This window comes from Thamnophis sirtalis, unplaced genomic scaffold (genome assembly GCF_051295495.1).
Source record: "Thamnophis sirtalis isolate CommonGarterSnake01/CBP01778 unplaced genomic scaffold, rThaSir2_p1.2 scaffold_3, whole genome shotgun sequence".
Classification (NCBI taxonomy): domain Eukaryota; kingdom Metazoa; phylum Chordata; class Lepidosauria; order Squamata; family Natricidae; genus Thamnophis; species Thamnophis sirtalis.
Window position 1 is genome coordinate 157407014 of NW_028261383.1, and position 18609 is coordinate 157425622.

General features: G+C 42.6%; 1 protein-coding gene across 3 annotated transcripts in view; it reads right to left on the reverse strand.

Annotated features, from left to right (window-relative positions):
- Positions 1 to 192: 192 nt before the first annotated feature.
- Positions 193 to 18609, reverse strand: part of CSRNP2 (cysteine and serine rich nuclear protein 2) — a 44403-nt gene continuing 25986 nt past the window's right edge. For all 3 annotated transcript variants that reach the window (XM_087710547.1, XM_087710545.1, XM_087710546.1), the window contains 4 exons: positions 14170 to 14418; positions 11429 to 11688; positions 6052 to 6348; positions 193 to 4818 (listed from right to left, as the gene is read on the reverse strand). In XM_087710547.1, the coding sequence (XP_087566673.1) occupies positions 3922 to 4818; positions 6052 to 6348; positions 11429 to 11688; positions 14170 to 14320 (1605 nt within the window). In that variant the 5' untranslated portion in view covers positions 14321 to 14418 and the 3' untranslated portion in view covers positions 193 to 3921. The remainder of the gene's footprint in view (positions 4819 to 6051; positions 6349 to 11428; positions 11689 to 14169; positions 14419 to 18609) is intronic.

An 18609-nucleotide genomic window follows, 5' to 3' on the forward strand; every position in this document is an offset into this window, starting at 1 on the left:
TTATGACGAAACATTGTACATACTGTTTAGTTCCTTCAGACAAAGGATTGTTTCACAAATGCAGACTCTGCAAGTATTAATCGTATGTTGCACTTTGATTAAAAGCAGCTGTAAAAAATACCAGAAAATGTGCATGCACACTGGGTCTATAACTGAATAGAAGGCGGCTACAATTTTGAGAACAAAATTCGCTTCATGTAAGTTGACGCATTTATTTGCTTTTACACTTAAATATCCTCTTTAAATACAGCATTATCACAATGAAAAGAACATAAAAAGGCAAAACAAAATGTAAAGGACCTGACAAGCTTTGGATTCACATTGAAAATGCCACCTGTGTTTTTCCTGCAGGAAAGAGTTATGAAGTTATCAGTTGCAAGTGACAAAGAGGACAGGGCTAATACCAATAATGTCAGACCAGGGCTTCTGTTAATAGAAGTCTCTTCCAGGTAGTAGAAGGGCTGTCCTGTAAACAGTTCAGTAGCACCAAAAGAAGGGGAGGAGGAGGAGAAACAGGCAAATGTACCAACCACATCAGAGTAAGAAAGATAGTTTCGTTATTAATAACAAAAGGGAGACAGGCAAGAGAAATAGGCTTTTTTGCATTAAAGAACATTCTTTAAAACAAAAGCTTTCTAAGAAGCCCAGCCTCTATTACAGAATTTAGAAATAAAATTCTGTCATTTGAGATCAGTGTCCTTTCTTTTTTCATAATGCTCAGGAAGGAGTGTTTTTTCCTCATTTTTTTTTCTATAAATAGCTATTTAAGGTTGTCTTTCTGCCATAACTAAGCGCACTCATGGAAAAGAAAGCCAGTGTAATATTTAATAGTTCTGATGGCTATGTTGAGTTTCTGTTTTCTTCCCTGTTATCTACACCTAAGAATGTAGTATTTTAGTGCTTGGTTTCTACCAAGCCATTACATTAATCACTGCATTCTGGAATGTCAGTCATGAGAATTGTTTCTGCATTTATAAAAATGGAATCCTGGTATTTTAAGTGTGAAGCTGCTTCCATTTTCAGAAAGTGTATTCCACCAAACCATCTGTGAGTATTGGCAGGTGGCCAAGGGGTGCAACAGCTTAAGCATTCAACAGGAAGAGATTCTTATACTGCCAGATCTGCAAGAATTGAGGTAAGCCCCATTGAAAATCTTGATTCTAGTGCTGATTGTGCCCAATCGCCAGAATTACGGGTCAGTATTATTACAAATAGCCAAGGTGCTTTCAGAGAGTTGAGAATTTTTATAAGAGATGCCTTCTCTTTGACCTAGATACCTACAAAACTATGCATTCGATGTAGGAGGAAATTTTTTCTCTTCTGTTTGATTCAGATGTGAAGAGCACTAAATATATTTGCTACAGTGAGAGTTGCATCTGGGATCAGCTGCCTTCAAAATAAATCGAGCTTGTTATAGCACCACTTGTTTTGTAAACGACAAACTGAGAATTAGGAAAGATTCCTCCTAAAGACACCAGTGGACCCTCAAACCCAATGGTAGCCTAGGGGTAAAACAGCATGGAATAAAAGCCTAAACACCCTCTCAGGAATGAGACCAGTATATAGGAAGGAGTGTTTATGTTTGTGTGTGTGTGTGTGTCATGCAACATGTGTGGCTTTTTAAAGACAAAAGGAGGACTGGACATTTTTAAGGCTGCACATTCATCCCGTTACATTTTAAAATGTACAAAGGAGGTATTTGCCCACTAAACATAGCATTGCTTCTAAACAATCCCCCTGAAAGAGGTAGTGATGTGAAAGCAATTAAAATAGTTAGTAGTCTGGCAAAGTACAGGAGCCCTGGCTATACACTATATGCTAATCGGCACAAGGAGAGTTTGGGTGAAATAAGGTAAAAACCGGACAGGAATTTAGTACTGGAGTCTTTGCATCTATTCTGAAGCCTGGAATGTCAATAGTTATAGTCGGTTTTTCTCAGCTGCCGCCTACACAGCATTTGCTTGTGTTTATCTTACAGAGAGTCACTTTCAGGAGAATAGGCTTTTCTGGATGCACTGGCAGCGCCGATTGCTCATCACTGATCGTTAACAGCCAAGAATTAAGTTAGACTTGGCTACCGCCAGAGTTTTTTTGTTCTGCCTACTCCCAAGCAGCTTTGCAATTAAGGAGCAAACCTGTTAAATCTTTCCAGATTCAGCATCTAGAAACTTACATGGCCCAGCGTTTATACAGATCTAGTGATATGCCTGAAAAACACAAAACATCTATTTAAGTTCTGATGGTGCCTGTACTATTTCTCAGCTGAGAGGTAGGTTTTGGTGAGGATATAGATCTCTGCAAAGGCAACTTAAATCCCACCCTCTCTTATGCATAAGGAGTTATGGGTAACTGAATTACCCAGACTAGCTTTCGTGCAACTCATTGTAAGTCTTGAGCAGTCTGAAAAAAGAAAGATTCCTAAATACAGGGAAACCAATTCTTGCTAAGCTCCAGGCCATACACCACAGGGCTGTAACATGAGCTGGGTCAAACAGGTGATGACAGAGAAAAGCAATGATTATCTGTTGTTTACTACAAGGTAAGCTGGAAAAGTGCTTTTGTTATTCTAGAGTGGTCATAGAGGTGAGTGGCAGCTTATAAGGGCGTCCTTTCTCCCTTTATTCCAAGACCAATTGGAACAATGTACACATTTCACCGGGAGGGGAATTGCAGGTGCCACCTTATTGCACATTTACTGACCCCTAAATGCTTGGGACCCAGCAGGTTGCAGTTTTACTGCACACAGACTCTGTGCCCTTTCAAGTCATCCAGAATGCTAGGTTGCTAAGCAAGGAGCAAGGGGACAGAAAGCTTTCAATATCGCCTCCAAATTCTTGTGCAACTAGAATGGAAAAGACTGAAACAGTGAAAGGGAAAATTGATTCATAAAACTATGGGGCAAAAGGCTAACAAGTACTTTGTCAAATTCTCTGCCCACCCAAACTGGCAGTTCTTTTCAGAAGAAAGTTGGATCCCACCCAATCCTAGGGTGTTTAACAGAATCAGATCCCCAAAGGGCCTCTAGTCGGAGAGGACAGCTCAGGATCAGAGAGTCAGTGAGAAGTCTTGAGTCACATCATGTCCGTAAACATTCAGCTTTTTTTAAAAAAAGTTAATTTAAACTTAAATCAGTCCCAGCAAAGGCCAACTAGCAAAACAGGCCGTGAACATGTTTGGGTGAAGCTATTGGTGGGGGCAGGACAGACTCCAGGATGAAAATTATTTTTTTACGACAGTTGCATGCCAAACTGTAGGTGTAAGCTAGTCATGATCAAAGTTAATTCATAGTGAATTTAAAAAATATATGGGATTCTTCCAGGGAACGAAGGGCAGTAAATGTCACATAAATAAGAGGTTGCAGAGCTTAAGCTGTGTAACTGGTTAGAGCAGTTCAAGCAAGTAAGGTCACCGTTACCAAGACACAGCACTGAAAGTGACAGAAAGGGATGGGTGACAGTGGCGGCGGCGGTGGCGGCAGCAGCTTCGCTTGGGATCAGCAACTGGAGGGAGAGATTCCGCCACGCAGAGACTGATTGACGTCGTGAAGTAGCAACAAGTGTTCTCTTCCGCCTGCCCTCCAACCCATCCAGCGCTTTAGAAAAGGCAGCTTTGCTCTATTGCTTCCATGAGACACATTCACATTTGGTCCTTGTAGGGTGGAGTCAAGGCCTCCCCTACAACGTTCCACTGCCTATTGGCCCAACCTCTTCAGAACTAGGAGGCTGCCCAACTAGCAGACCGATCCTCCTACTCTGAGGCAGCTCTAAGTGCTTGTTTTAGGTCCTTATATGGTGGAGCCCACACAAAGCAGCCCTCCTTTCCCTCCCCCACCCCAATATTAAAACAATTCCCAATGACGGGGGCCATTTGATAAAAACCTTCTGTCAATAAATAAACATCAAGGTGATGGGTTGGGAATTGTCACACGGCCAGAGAAGGGCCCAAAGAGCACTCCTCAGAAGAGGGGAGCTCACAGGCCCTCTCTGGAGATTGCGGCACCACATTCTGGGGCCGCAAGCTGTCTTGTGGCACGTCTGTGTGGAGTGGCAGGCTTGGCGGAGGAATTTCAGGCTGACAGCTCTCAGAAGACAGGGCCTCAAAAGATACAGCAGCCTTCTCTGTTTCTACACTGCTGGTGGCTGTGGCTCTGCCGCAAGACACCAGTGAAGTCACAGGGACCGAGTAGATGCTTAGCTCCTTCTCCTCCGTGTAACGAGGGGGCTCCTCGGGCTCCTCTGACCTATTTTCCCCCTTCACCCCCAGCACTGACCTTTGGTCAACCTGATAGTACACAACAGGCCCATTGTTCAAGTAGGGTTGACTGCCCTCAGCTGAGCTGGCTTGCTCAGAACTGTCCGTGAAACACAGAACAGAGGAACCTGGTGGCAGCTGAGCTTGAATGAGGATTGGTGTGGCGAGGCTTGGGCACATCCCTTCGGAGACAGAAAGCGGCTCCTCCAAAATACACACCCCCAAGCTTTCCATGCTGGAGCCGCTACTAGAGTCTTCCTCAGCCTTCAGCCGCTCCAACTCCTCAGCGGTCTGAAGATGCATGACTGCCGTTTCATTCTCCGCCATGAACTCCTGGAAATCCTGGGTCTCTGGGGACTGGCTCCCCAGCCAGTCACTGCCGGAGCTATGAGGGGTCTCTTCATCCAGAACCTGGGCCCGGCTCACCTGCCGTTTATTCTCTAGCTCTAGTTTCATAATGGTGTGCAGGTAGTGAGTCCTCACCCGGATGGGATTGAATTCAATTCTCCCAGCCATGTTCCCACAACCATCTCTGGAACAGCCGCATGGGAAGGACATTCGGTCCACCTGGGTGGGGGAAGCGAAGGACAGTGAAAACTGGGCCTGTGTGAGAACTGAGGAAGTGATTGGAAGGATGAAAGCTTGGCTAAAATGAGAGTAAGTGAACAGGTAGGAAATTAAGTCAGATGAAAAATGTAAAATCCATGTCAACTGTTATCCAAAAGCAACCGGCTAGATAGCCCTCAAGCAACCCAGAATCTGCCCCCACCCATTCAAGTCCCCCAACCCCAGTTAACCTACCTATAAATCTTGTATTTCAAAGAGAAATCAAAAGAAATAAAGAATGGCCTGGAGTCTGATTCGATTCTATTGTGAAAGAAAGAATGTGCTCTCTGACACTTCATTTATCAAGCCATCAAATGCTCTTTCAGGATAAAAGCACTTTCAGGAAAGAGGACCTGAAATCCTTTATCAGAGAGCTAGACATTTCGTGTGCAAAAGATGTGGTGCAAAAGAGGCAGAGAGAATGTTGCCAAGAAAATATTAAGAGCAGAAATGCCAATGTACACATTCCACAGAGGAGGGGAGAGGGAGATCAACATGCTACAGATGAGAACAATGCAGAGCATGAAATTTGGTTCTGGAGAGATTCCCCAGCATCTTAGATGTTGGGAATCAAAAAGGAAGTAACTTAAGTCTTCCTTGTTTTAAAACTTCTGGATTCTGGACATCGCATTGTCTCTCTGTTTTGTCTAAGAAGCATAACACTGTAAATCAAATGCAATGAAAGTGTGGTTAAACTTGCACAAATGCTGCGTAATTTAAGTTAACATCTGATCAGATACTTTTCAAGCACTCGTTCCCTATAGCGGCCAAGAGAGAGAAGAAGAAGAATAGCGGATTCCCACATGCATAATCACAGTGACTTCACATCCTCCTGGAAAGCTAGTGCTATTTCCTCAAGACCTTCTCATCCTTTTAAGCTCCCCATCCCAGAGGCTGGCTGCATCTTGTCATTTGTTTTTCTCCACAAACTCAAGCAGGATTCTTCCCTCCTGAATTATTCGCTTCTTTTTTTTAACTTCGGTCTTGGAGCATCTAAGGGGACAATACATCCTATCATCCCTTAAGACTTCGTAGGTTGGCAGAGAGAGGAGTTCACTTTAAAAATCACCTCTTATAAGCTCAGACTCAACACATGAAACAAGGCTTGAGCGGACCTCGCTCCATATCAAAAAGACACGCAGGCAACAGGGGATACGGTTCTGGCCAAAGCCTAGCGGTTTCTTCCCCACTGACCTGGCATTTAATTCCAGCCTGGCTACAGGCACAGGCCTCAGGGTCACAGTACAGCCGGCAGTCGCACCCACATTCTTCTCGTGAGAGGCGGATGGCGCGAAGTTCTTGTTTTTCCTCTGCATCGATGCGATGAACACCGGAGGCTCGAAGTAGAGCTCGCCGCCGCTTGGTGGGCAAGGGCTGTAAGAAGAAGTAATCATCCACCTCCACGTTCTCTACATCGAGGTCATCATCAGAGACATCCTCAAGCGTCAAGCCATCGGCCTCTTCGGACTCGACAGTTCCATTCTTGGTCAGCTTAGGGGGAGGGTGTGGGGAAGAACAGAGAACACAACAGACACAGACACCAGCAAAGTTAATCTTGAAATTGAAATCCCATCAGTTTCCAGTCTGGAAAAAAAAAAAGACAAATGATTTCCCTGAGTTTAACTGGGCTGCAAAGGTCACCTGTTTCCTCCAAATACCGATTCTTCCCAGGCTGTGAGTTTTGACAATAATGTGGTTTTCTGCACTGTCAAGGCTGAAGTAAGCCCAAAAATTGGACAAAGAAGGAGCAGTGAGCCAGCTTTACACGCACAGGCCAGAGCACTGTTCTGGGCTTTTCATTCTCCTTTGCTTGCAGAACCCAACATCCGGAGAGAATGGGAAGTACATTCTGACAGTGACTCGCCTTAGCACATGCAAACCTTCAAGCTACCACACGAGCCATAGAAAAGGTTATGGGAGCTGGTCAAACCAGCTCTTGGCTTGTGCAGGCAGATCATGATCAATTAAGAGATAGTAGTTTAGTTCTTTGCACATTACCCAGTTCCGTGCCCACCCCTTCTGAACCTTTATCCAACCCATCAATCCTTAAAATCTGGCCTCTCAAACAATACAATACAATAGCAGAGTTGGAAGGGACCTTGGAGGTCTTCTAGTCCAACCCCCTACCTAGGCAGGAAACCCTATACCATTTCAGACAAATGGCTATCCAACATCTTCTTAAAGACGTCTAGTATTGGAGAATTCACAACTTCTGGAGGCAAGCTGTTCCACTGATTAATTGTGCTAACTGTCAGGAAATTTCTCCTCAGTTCTAAGTTGCTTCTCTCCTTGATTAGTTTCCATCCATTGCTTCTTGTTCTGCCTTAGGTGCTTTGGAGAATAGTTGGACTCCCTCTTCTTTGTGGAAACCCCTGAGATAGTGGAACATTGCTATCATGTCTCCCGTAGTCGTCCTTTTCATTAAACTAGATATACCCAGTTCCTGCAACTGTTCCTCATATGTTTTAGCCTCCAGTCCCCTAATCATCCTTGTTGCTCTTCTTTGCACTCTTTCTCCACATCTTTTTTACATTGTGGCGACCAAAACTCAATGCAGGGTTTCAAGTGTGGCCTTACCAAGGCATTATAAAGTGGTATTAACACTTCATGTGATCTTGATTCTATCCCTCTGTTTATGAAGCCTAGAGTCTTTTTTCTTCTTAAAATGTACAGAATGATATCACAGGGAGATATGTATTTCATTTTGTTTGAGGGGACCCCAGGCCGGACTTTGGACATGCCTGGTTTAGAAAATGGTAACCTCCATAGAACCCTGTAGATCTCATTATTCCCCAAGACTCAGAGCACATTTCCCAAGTCAAAATCCTGCGATTAAATTTGACATTTCTAGATAATGGTATCTAAAAGCACAAATAATTCTTTCTTATCAGTGTTGACCATGATACTGTATATTTTTCACGTTGACAAACTTTGTGTTATGTTATTTACACAATGAATAGGCTTGCCCGAGATGGCTTCCAGTCCTGACAGAATATACATAACTGGTTCTTGACTTACACTCATTCCTTTGGCAACCATTGAAAGTTACAATGGCATTGAAAAAAGTGACTTATGAACGGTCCTCACATTCATGACTAAAACAACCCATAGTTATGTGATCACATGACTTGGGCAACTGGCATGTATTTATCAGTTGCAGCTTCCCATTTGCAACCTTCTCAACGAAATCAAGTTGATAGGGGGAAGCAGTTTCGCTTAACAACTGCAGTGATTCACTGCAATAGCAAAAAAAGGTCATAAAATCAGGTAACAGGCATTATGTTTAGGAATAGAAATTCTGCTCCCACTTGTGGTTGCTAGTTGAGGACTAACTGTACATTTTAAGAAGAAAAAAAAAATATAGTGTCTGTTTTAAGTGGGAAGCAAAAAAAGATCTGAACCATGGGTAACATGGAAGCAGTATTCACATCTTTACCGAAAAAAGTCAGAAGTTATTCTTTTTGTAGATATTTCCCTCATTGACTGCCACCCCAATTTTTTCCCCTTTCCCCCACTTCCTATTTTTATTTTTATTTTTTAAAAATGTATTTTATTTGTTGGTTTTTATACCCTTAGTAAAATGGAATAAAAATTAAAAAAAAAAGCTGATAGCAAAAACAAAGTGAGTTGTAGTGTTTCATCAGAGTAGCCGTGGCATTACCATTCCTCAGAGACATGATGCAACACAGCCGAGGACTGAGGTGAGAGCTAAGCTCTGCTTGAGCACTGCAATCCGGGCGCCTCCATTTTCTGAGGAAAGCAGTGTGACAGGTGGAGCTTGGATTTGGGAATTCTAGAACCGGGGGGGGGGGGCGGGGAAGGGGTCTGAGGGTGACTTTGATACAATTATTACATCACGACTTTGCTGAGATACTAAACACATTTGCAGCTTGATGTTTCTTACACCGAACGGATGACGGACACGACTATTCGCATTGCTGGCCATGTGGAAAGCACAGTAATCTTTCTACTGGCAGACACAGCCTGTCCTCAAGGGCAAAGCAGAAGGTACACTTGGCTGATTTGTGCTTCATACAAAAACAAAAAACAAAAACAAAAAACCTCATTGTCTGCTAAACAAGAGTAAAAATTTGTTTCACCTCCAATCTTGGGATGAGGGGAGAAGACTTGTGTGAGGTTTTTTTTGGCAAGAGACATGGCAGCTAGAGGGGGAAAAAGATGCTATAGATTGTTGTAAGATAACAAATACGCTCTGGAAGGTGGCTGAATAAGGATCAGATACGTGAGAAAGCAGAATTGACATTAAAAATGACAAATATAGAAATGAAACCTTTAAAATGTAGCTGATAGGACCTTCAACATTTCTGTGTCACTCATAGACCGTGAAAGGGGAAAATAGATTTTCAGAATGCCAAATTCTCTGTGGAATATACAAAACCCTCATGTTTTTGAAAAGCACGTTGCATGTTTCTATAGGCTTCAAGAACACCATAGTCATATTACCAAAGCTGCAACTACTTTTTTTGGAAAGCCGGCTGGGTAACTGGGTCAGTTGCCAAGGTGGCGCAGTGGTTAAATGCAGCACTGCAGGCTACTGCTAGATCAGCAGTTCAGTGGTTCAAATCTCACCGGCTCAGGGTTGACTCAGCCTTCCATCCTTCCGAGGTGGGTAAAATGAGGACCCAGATTGTTGGGGGCAATATGCTGACTCTCTGTAAACCGCTTAGAGAGGGCTGAAAGCCCTATGAAGCGGTATATAAGTCTACTGCTATTGCTATTGCTATTGCTATTTCCCGAAAATAAGACGGTCTTATTTTCTTTTGACCCCCGAAATAAGTGCTTGGTCTTATTTTTGGGGAGGCCTTATTATTATTGAGGTGCAGGAGGCAGCAAGGCTGCTGCTGTATTGCAATATTTTCAGGGAGGGCTTATTTTCAGAGGGGGGCTTATTTTAGTGCATGCGCTCAAAAGCCCGATTGGGCTTATTATCTGGGGAGGTCTTATTTTCAGGGAAACAGGGTACTCTCTCTCAGCCCAATCCACTGCACATGGTTGTGGTAATGGGGAAAACGGGAAGAGGAAGGTGTGTTAGATATGTTTGCTGCCTAGAGTTATTTGTAAAAATAATAAAGGTGGGAAATAAATATATAAACAGATAAGCAGGTTTCTTTTCAGACATACTCCACCTCAATACACGAGGAGGGTGGATTGATATCCAGAACCAGATGCTAATTCATACAACCAAAAAACACTAAAAACAGAAAGTTAGAAAGCTCATCACAATCTCGATCCTTCTCTTTTTCACTTTCTGGAGAAAGTGGCATATGCTTAAACTAGGATGGATCGTATAAGGACAAACCTGGACCTTGAAGCAGTGCAGTTCAGAAACTGGTTTCCTTTACCAACTATGAAAAGTAGGCCAGAGTTGCAGGACTACAGAGTGAATATTTGTCCTTTTGGCTAAGCTGGTTGTCATGGTAGCAAGAGAATGATTGGACCATCTATGTTTTTTGACAGAAGCATTCAATTCTGTAAGGGAAACCCAGTTGCTAGGCAACCTACAGGACACACCAACCAGGCTGCCAGGAGGCGCGATAAGGAGATGGACCTGCTGGAGGAGCGTGCTGGAGGAGGCTAAAAGGGGAGAGGCTTTCGCTGCAATTGCTGAGCCTTCCCATGAATCACGCTGACACAAAACAAGATACATTCATTCACTTCAAGAAGAAATTCTTCAATGCTCATTTTCACATTACCAGCGGCATTTCTTATATTCCAATCAAGATGGAGGGCTGTATATAGTCTATGAAATATGGGAAAATCCGGGGTAAAACGGGCTTCGGTTTGGGGTGCAGAATTAACATAATGGGAGTAGACAGGAAAGAAAACCGAAATGCAAAATAATCAGAAATGCATATTTAGAATACTATTTCTTAATAACTGCAGAGACAGACAAATAAAAAAGCTCAAGCAAATGCACCAAAGAACATATGATTGTCTAGTTCAGGGATGTCAAACTGGTGGCCCATTGGCCAGGTTACTGCATTTTTCAGAGTATAAGAGACACCTTTTTCCCCTCAAAAAAGAGTATGAAAATCTGGGTGCGTCTTATACGCTGAATACAGCATTTGTTTGCCTCCTGAAACCCCACCCCCTTCACCCAAATGCCCGTGCATAGCTTGTAGGCGGCTTTCAGAGAGCTCCTGGGGGCTGGGGAGGGCAGAAATGAGTGAAAAATTGGCAGTTTTGCTCAATTTTGCCCCCCGCAGCCCCCAGAGCACTCTATAAGCTTCCTAATGCCCTTTTTTTGGACAAAAAATGGGCCAGTTTTTGCTAAAAACAGGCCACTTTTTGCTCATCTCCCCCCCCCCCCCCCCCCGAACACACTACAAGCCTCCTAAGGCTATTTTGGGGAGGTTTGCAGAGTGTAAAAACTTTTTTTAAAAAAAATTGCCTCATCAAAACCTTGATGCATCTTATACTCCAGTGCGTCTTATAAAATACGGTATGTGACACTAATGCTACGTATGAATCAAAACAGGGTCAAGTTACAGCACCAAAAACTCTGCAAATGAGTGACCAAAAAGGACTTTTCTGCCTGCCAAAAGCCTACCTTCATTTTCTTGGCGTGAAGCTTCTCCTCCTTCAGGTGTTCTCGAAGGATCTCTCGGTGATTCACTTCCTGCTCTTGCGCAAATTCACCTAGGGTATACCTGCGGACAGAGTTATGCCGCTGGGCCATGCCAAGGGAACTGCCCCCTTGGCTAGGAACGCTGGTAAATCCCTGACGCCTTGCAAAGTAGTACACGGTCACCTGGTCGAAGCGCACATTCTTCCTACGCAGCTGTTTCTGCCTTTTTAAGATGGAGGTTGCTGAGATGTAAGGAAGCAAAACAAAAACACCTCTTGAAAATTGAAGCAAGGATGAGTCTCCTGTCATTTTCTTCATGTTACAGAGTACCTGTGGCAAATGTTGTTGGAAGAATGTGTCCTCCACCATAGAAGCTTACAAAATCTTCCTCACTGACACATACCTGCCACTTAATTCTTAAGCACTGGACAGGATTCTGAGCATGTTCCAAGGATATAAAGAGCACTGGCCGAAGCCCACAGAGTTTTATTGTAGCTCTGAACAACCAAGAGTGAAGTATGCAAGCTATTTAAAATTCTAGCTGTGCACTGCACAGGCGTATTAATGGTGACAGGCAAGTTGTCTTTCCAGAAATCTGGGAAATACTGAGAAATCTTAAGGTTCTGTACAATCAATGCAGCATCGCAATCGATTTTTCAAATGCCACTAATGGTGTAAAACAACAGGCATGGCACTGTTTTGTCAAGTCAGGTCCTTATCCAGAAAATCATCTTTACATATCTACCCTCCTTCTCTAATCATAATCAGTAATGAAGTTAACGTAGGGCAAGCCTATCTGAGTAACAATCATCAGGGCAAAATGTAAGCTGTTTGAACTAACTGCTATTCTACTGAACTAAGGCTAAAATCCTGGAACGAATAACCTGATTAATTAATTTCTTATAACTCTTCATGCTCCAAGAATGGATAAAAGAGGGTAATCGATATGGCTAGGCAGAACACGAGGGCAGACACATGATCCTAGGAAAAGACACAGCTGCTTTAGGGAATGTATTTATTTTACTAGGCTCATACGCTATTCTAATCATGTCCGACTCTGAGCAGCTTACTGAGATCCAGAACAGTAATAAGGTTAAAAGCTAAACAGAAAAATGTAACCAACGTAAGAAATAACACCCAGCACTGAAAAACAACCATAAAAGCGTGTATTTATTTATATTTCTATAGCTACCCTTCTCACAGGGACAATAGTAAAACAAGTATACTTTTTTAAAAAAAATCAATATTATTAATACCAAGACAGTAGAGAAAGAGAGATGTTAAAAAATAATGCAGCCATCTCCTTATTCACCATTTCTGTGAGATTTCCCAGGCCTGCTGATATAGGCATGTTTTGAAGGTCTTCTGGAAAGTTATCAGGACAAGGCCAATCTCAACTGGGAGGGTGGGGGAGATGATATTCCACAGGGCAGGCGCCATGGCAAAAAAAAACCCCATCTCCTGGGTTCCGCCAAATGCATTCTGTCAGGAGAGACTGAAGTGGCTCCCTCAAGACTTGCTGAAATTAGCCAGCCAATCTTAGTGGATTGGCAGCTATCTGATATCAGGGGAGCACTGCTTCAGAAAAAGAGAGACAGGGACAGAAGAGAGAGCAGCCTTCTCTTCCACGTCTCACACAAATGGTGGTGGTGGTGGGAGAAGGTAGAGAACACCAAAGGAACGTAGTGGATCATTCACCCCCCCAATTCACACGAAAGCATTTTTCTGCCTTGAATCCCAAGTGCTACACAGTCCTGCTAATCAAGGTATTACTTACTTACTTTACTTTACTTTATTGTCATTGTACGTATATACCCAGTTTACACATACAACATAACAACATATTCACATAACACCCAGAGACCAGGCCCAACACACATAACAATCCCCAAACACCCCCCCACCCCCCAAAAAATTTTTTTTCTCGCCCCTAAACCACCCAAGCATCCACAAATTATGGACTACTAATCCAGCAGTCCTCAAGCTTTCTGGCTTGGGTCAGACCTGTCCAACGTATTGGATGGATCTGGGTCAAAGAACGCTGACTGAAATAAAATTTAGGCTATCTTTATGCAGCTCTTGACAAACTTTTATTGGTTGGCAATACAGAAGACGCTGGCTAGACAGAAGTCCATACTTACTACTCTTGCTTCACCCCCAAAGTCATCCCATTCTTGCAAAAGTCTGACACCATGGAAGACTTTTTTGATAAAGCAAGGTTTCAGTGACTAACAGATGGAACAGGTAAATTCTTCAATAAGTACTGCCAAGATTAATGCTGATAATGCAGTTAGTCCTTGACTTACAACCATTTGTTTAGGGACTGTTTAAAATTACAGTGCTGCTGAAAAAATTGACTTATGATCAGTCCTCACACTTCTAGGCACTTGGCAACTAGATCACACTTATAACAGCTTCATCGTCTTGGGGTGTGTGTGTGTGTGTGTGTGTGTGTGTGTGTATGTGTGTGTGTGTCATGCAATCACCATTTGCGATTGTCCCTGCCTGCTTCTGACAAGCAAAATCAATAAGGAAAATTGGATTCACTTAATGACCATGTGGTTCACTTAATGATTGCAGAAAAAATAGGCATGATCACAGGATGACTTAACCACCACATTACTTAGCAACAGAAGTTCCAGGACCAATTGCGGCCTGTAAATTGAGGGCCACCTGTATGGAGTTAACCGTGTTTCAAAAACCCTCTAAATGCCAACACTTACGAATGAAGCCTGAGGAGCTTGGAGGATTGACGCTGTCACAGCTGTCTGCGCTGTCGCTGTTGGAGATCTCATCGTCGGAATTGGAAATGGGCGAGCCCACGTCCACATCGTCAAACTTCCTCTTGAGGCCGGCACTTGCGATGGCATCCATTTGTCCCTGGCTCGCATGGAGAGCCAAAGAGCAGAATAGTGATGTGTATTAGCTGAAGATTTCTGACTCCAGGCCTACTGATGAGGTTTACCAGGTACCTAATATGGACAAAGAGAGAAAAGGATTAGTGACTACCTTGTGTCATGCACCTGCAACTCACAGGATATTAGTAAGGCAGCTCATGCAGGTGCTGTGCATTTCTTTCTTATCTATCTCCTCCCCATTATCCCCATTATTATGATAATGAAAAACTGTACAAAAGAGATGGTTTTCACGCATTCAAGAAAGGGACTGAGTTACTTGGCATTACATTCACAGATTTTCTGGATAAACATTTAAACTGAACAGCGGGGACAGAGAATTAATTGATACAGAACATTTCCGTCCCCAGCAATCTAAAACTCATAGAGTTATCAGTGCATGTAACATGGATGTTTGTGCGGGTAAGATTATCACTCCTGCCGTCAAGCAAAACCAAGCATTTAATAGTAAGTGCCATACCATGTGCATGAATCATATAAGAGGCAAGAAAATAGGGGCAGTCAGGCATAACACAGGTTATGCAGACAGTAAACACGGGGTCAATCAAAATGGACTCAAATATCTATACACCAATGCACAGAGTATGAGCAATAAACAGTGAATTAGAAATTCAAGTAAATGAGGGCAGATATGATGTTGCCATTACAGAAACTTGGTGGGATGAAACCCACAAATGGAACATAAAGCTAGAAGGATTTAAACTATTTAAAAGAAATAGACCAAATAAAAGAGGAGTTGGAGTTGAACTATATATAAGAAATAACTACATCTCTACAGAGATAGAACACAACAATGATGAGAACTATCTTGAATGCATTTGGGTCAATATTAAAGGTTGGAGGAGAAACAACATTGCCATAGGTCGATACGCCACCCAACCAAGCAGAGGAAGTAGAACTTTTTGCTAGTTAGCTAACTAAGGTATGTAGGAAGCACACCACAATAGTAATGGGGGATTTTAACTACCCTGACATCAACTGGGAAACAAACTCTGCACCAAGTGGAAGATCCAATAGGTTCCTAACAAACCTAGCAGACAACATTGTTTCCCAAAAAGTAAAAAAGGGAACAAGGGGATTGGCCATATTAGACTTAATTCTCACTAACAGAGAGGAAATGATAGAAAGTGTTGAAGCCATAGGAACCCTGGGGGCAAGTGACCATGCAATATTGGAATTCAATATTATGCAAACACAAGTAGTAGAACAAAGTCAAACTAGAGTCTTGGATTTTAAGAGAGCTAATTTCAATAAACTTAAGAGAGAGTTTGGGAAGAATTTCATGGATGAAAATCCTCAAGGGGAAAACAACTTAAGAAGCTTGGGAAATTTTGAAAAATGAGATTACAAAAGTTCAGTCTAGCACAATACCAATGAAGAAGAAAAATAACAACTCCCAAAAGAAACCAGTGTGGCTGCATAAAGAACTCTCTGACAAATGAAAGACAAAAAAGTTAAGTATAAAAAGTGGAAAGAGGGGGACATAACTAAGGCAGAATATCAGCAAATAGCCCGAGCCTGTAAAGATGAAGTAAGGAAAGCTGAGGCTCGCAATGAAGAAAGGCTTGCCACAAAAGTAAAAAATAACAAAAAAAGCTTCTTCCAACATGTTAAAAATAAGAAAAAGGTTAAGGAAACAATTGGTCCATTGCTGGGAGAAAGTGGCAAGAAGGTGACAAGCAACAGGGAGAAAGCAGAACCAATCAGGCTTTGAGAATACCCACATGTGACCACTCCCTCTCTTCCACTGGCAAATGCACAGGTACAGTATAGATGGTACCTTGCTCAATAGTAGTAACTGTGAGAGGGATCTTGGAGTCCTAGTGGACAACCACTTAAATTTGAGCCAGCAGTGTACAGCAGCTGCCCAAAAAGCCAACACAGTTCTAGGCTGCATAAACAGAGGGATAGAATCAAGATCACGTGAAGTGATAATACCAATTTATAATGCCTTGGTAAGGCCACACTTGGAATACCTCATTCAGTTTTGGTCACCACGATGTAGAAAAGATATGGAGACTCTAGAAAGAGTGCAGAGAAGAAGAACAAAGATGATTGGGAGACTGGAGACTAAAACATATGAAGATCGGTTGCAGGAACTGGGTATGTCTCATTTAATGAAAAGAAGGACTAGGGGAGACATGATAGCAGTGTTCCACTATCTCAGGGGTTTCCACAAAGAAGAGGGGGTCCAACTATTCTTCAAGGCACCTGAGGATAGAACAAGAAGCAATGGGTGGAAATTAATCAAGGAGAGAAGCAACTTAGAACTGAGGAGAAATTTCCTGACAGTTAGAACAATTAATCAGTGGAACAGCTTGCCTCCAGAAGCTGTGAATGCCCCAACACTAGACGTCTTTAAGAAGATGTTGGATAGCCATTTGTCTGAAATGGTATAGGGTTTCCTGCCTAGGCAGGGGGTTGGACTAGAAGACCTCCAAGGTCCCTTCCAACTCTGCTATTGTATTGTATTGTATTGTATTGTATTGTATTGTATTGTATTGTATTGTATTATTTTTCCCCAGAGTTGAATTAAATGGCTTCTAAGAAGAGCCACGTGTGTCAGACTGATTCCCTTTCATATATTACAGACATTAGTCACTCTTCATACAATTGCATGAGCTGCTTTTCATCCATTCAAAGCTGTCTGTTGCTTATTGGATGGGGCCAGCAAACAGGCAATATGCTGGGAATCAGAGCATGAGATGCCCACCTGCAGCTCTCAGAACGAGGAGTTCTGCAGGAGCTTTGGAAGTAGTAAGTCTGATTTAAACTGCTGCATACTCAACAAACATTTTCAGGTTTCTACAGGTAGTCCTTGACTTATGCCCATTCGTTTAGCGACCATTCAAAGATACAAAGGCACTGAAAAAAAGCGACACAACCAATTTTCCCCACACACGACCATTGCAGCATCCCCATGGCCAAGTGATCAAAATTCGGACTCCTGACAATTGGCATGAATTTATGGCAGTTGCTCTGTCCTGGGATCATGTGCTCACCCTTTGTAACCTTCCCAGCCAGCTTCCGACAAGCAACGTCAATGGGTGAAGCCAGATTCGCTTAATGACCACATGATTCACTTGACAACTGTAGTGATTCATGTAACTGCGGCAAAAAAGATTGCAAAATAGGGGAAAACTCACTTAATAAGTGCCTTGCTTAGCAACAGAAATGTTGGGCTCAGTTGTGATCGTAAGTTAACCTGTACATGTAGTCCTCAATTTACAACAGTTTGTTTAGTGACCGTTCAAAGTTATAATGGCACTGAAAAAAAGTAACTTAGGACCATTTTTCATACTTACGACCCATGAAGCATCCCCATGATCATATGATCAAAATTCAGATACTTGGCCAATGGTTCATATTTATGACAATTGCTGTGTACAAAGATCATGTGATCAGTTTTTGCGAACTTCTGACAAGCAAAGTCAATGGGGAAGCCAGATTCACTTAGCGTGTTGTTAACTTAACAACTGCAACGATTCATTTAACAACTGTGGAAAGATAGATCGTAAAATCGGGTAAAATATATATGCAAAGTCTTTGGGTCCTCCTCATACCGTGACAAGCCCACCTTCTTATTCACTTAACAACAACCCTTGGTATCGTTGCTGACTACAAATGAAGTAAAAACATTTTATATGCAAAGAAAAAAACGGGCTGCAGTTAGTTCATTTTGCAACAATTGTAGATTGGTAGACTTTATGCAACACTGAAGGGTGGAGTGGGAATTCTGAAGCGAGTCCTGTCATACAGCTGGGTTCAAAAATTCAACTTTCAAAATTCCTAAAATTCAGCTGTCTTCCTGCCACAGCTTCTTGAGAACTGACCTTCTTCAAACCAGTACAAAGGTTTAGACCTCCACACAAGGGAGGGGAAATTATTATTTTAAAATTATGGTGATATCTTCTATCAAATTACCATGAAAGATTTTTTTTAAACAGAAATGTGGGTTACCCTGCAAGGTATCCTCGTTTAGCAACGACAATTGGGGCCAGTATCTATATTTCCAAATAGCAATAGCAATAGCAGTTAGACTTATATACCGCTTCATAGGACTTTCAGCCCTCTCTAAGCGGTTTACAGAGTCAGCATATTGCCCCCACAGTCTGGGTCCTCATTTTACCCACCTTGGAAGGATGGAAGGCTGAGTCAACTCTGAGCCGGTGAGATTTGAACCGCCGAACTGCAGCTAACAGTCAGCTGAAGTGGCTGCAGTACTGCACTCTAACCACTACGCCACCT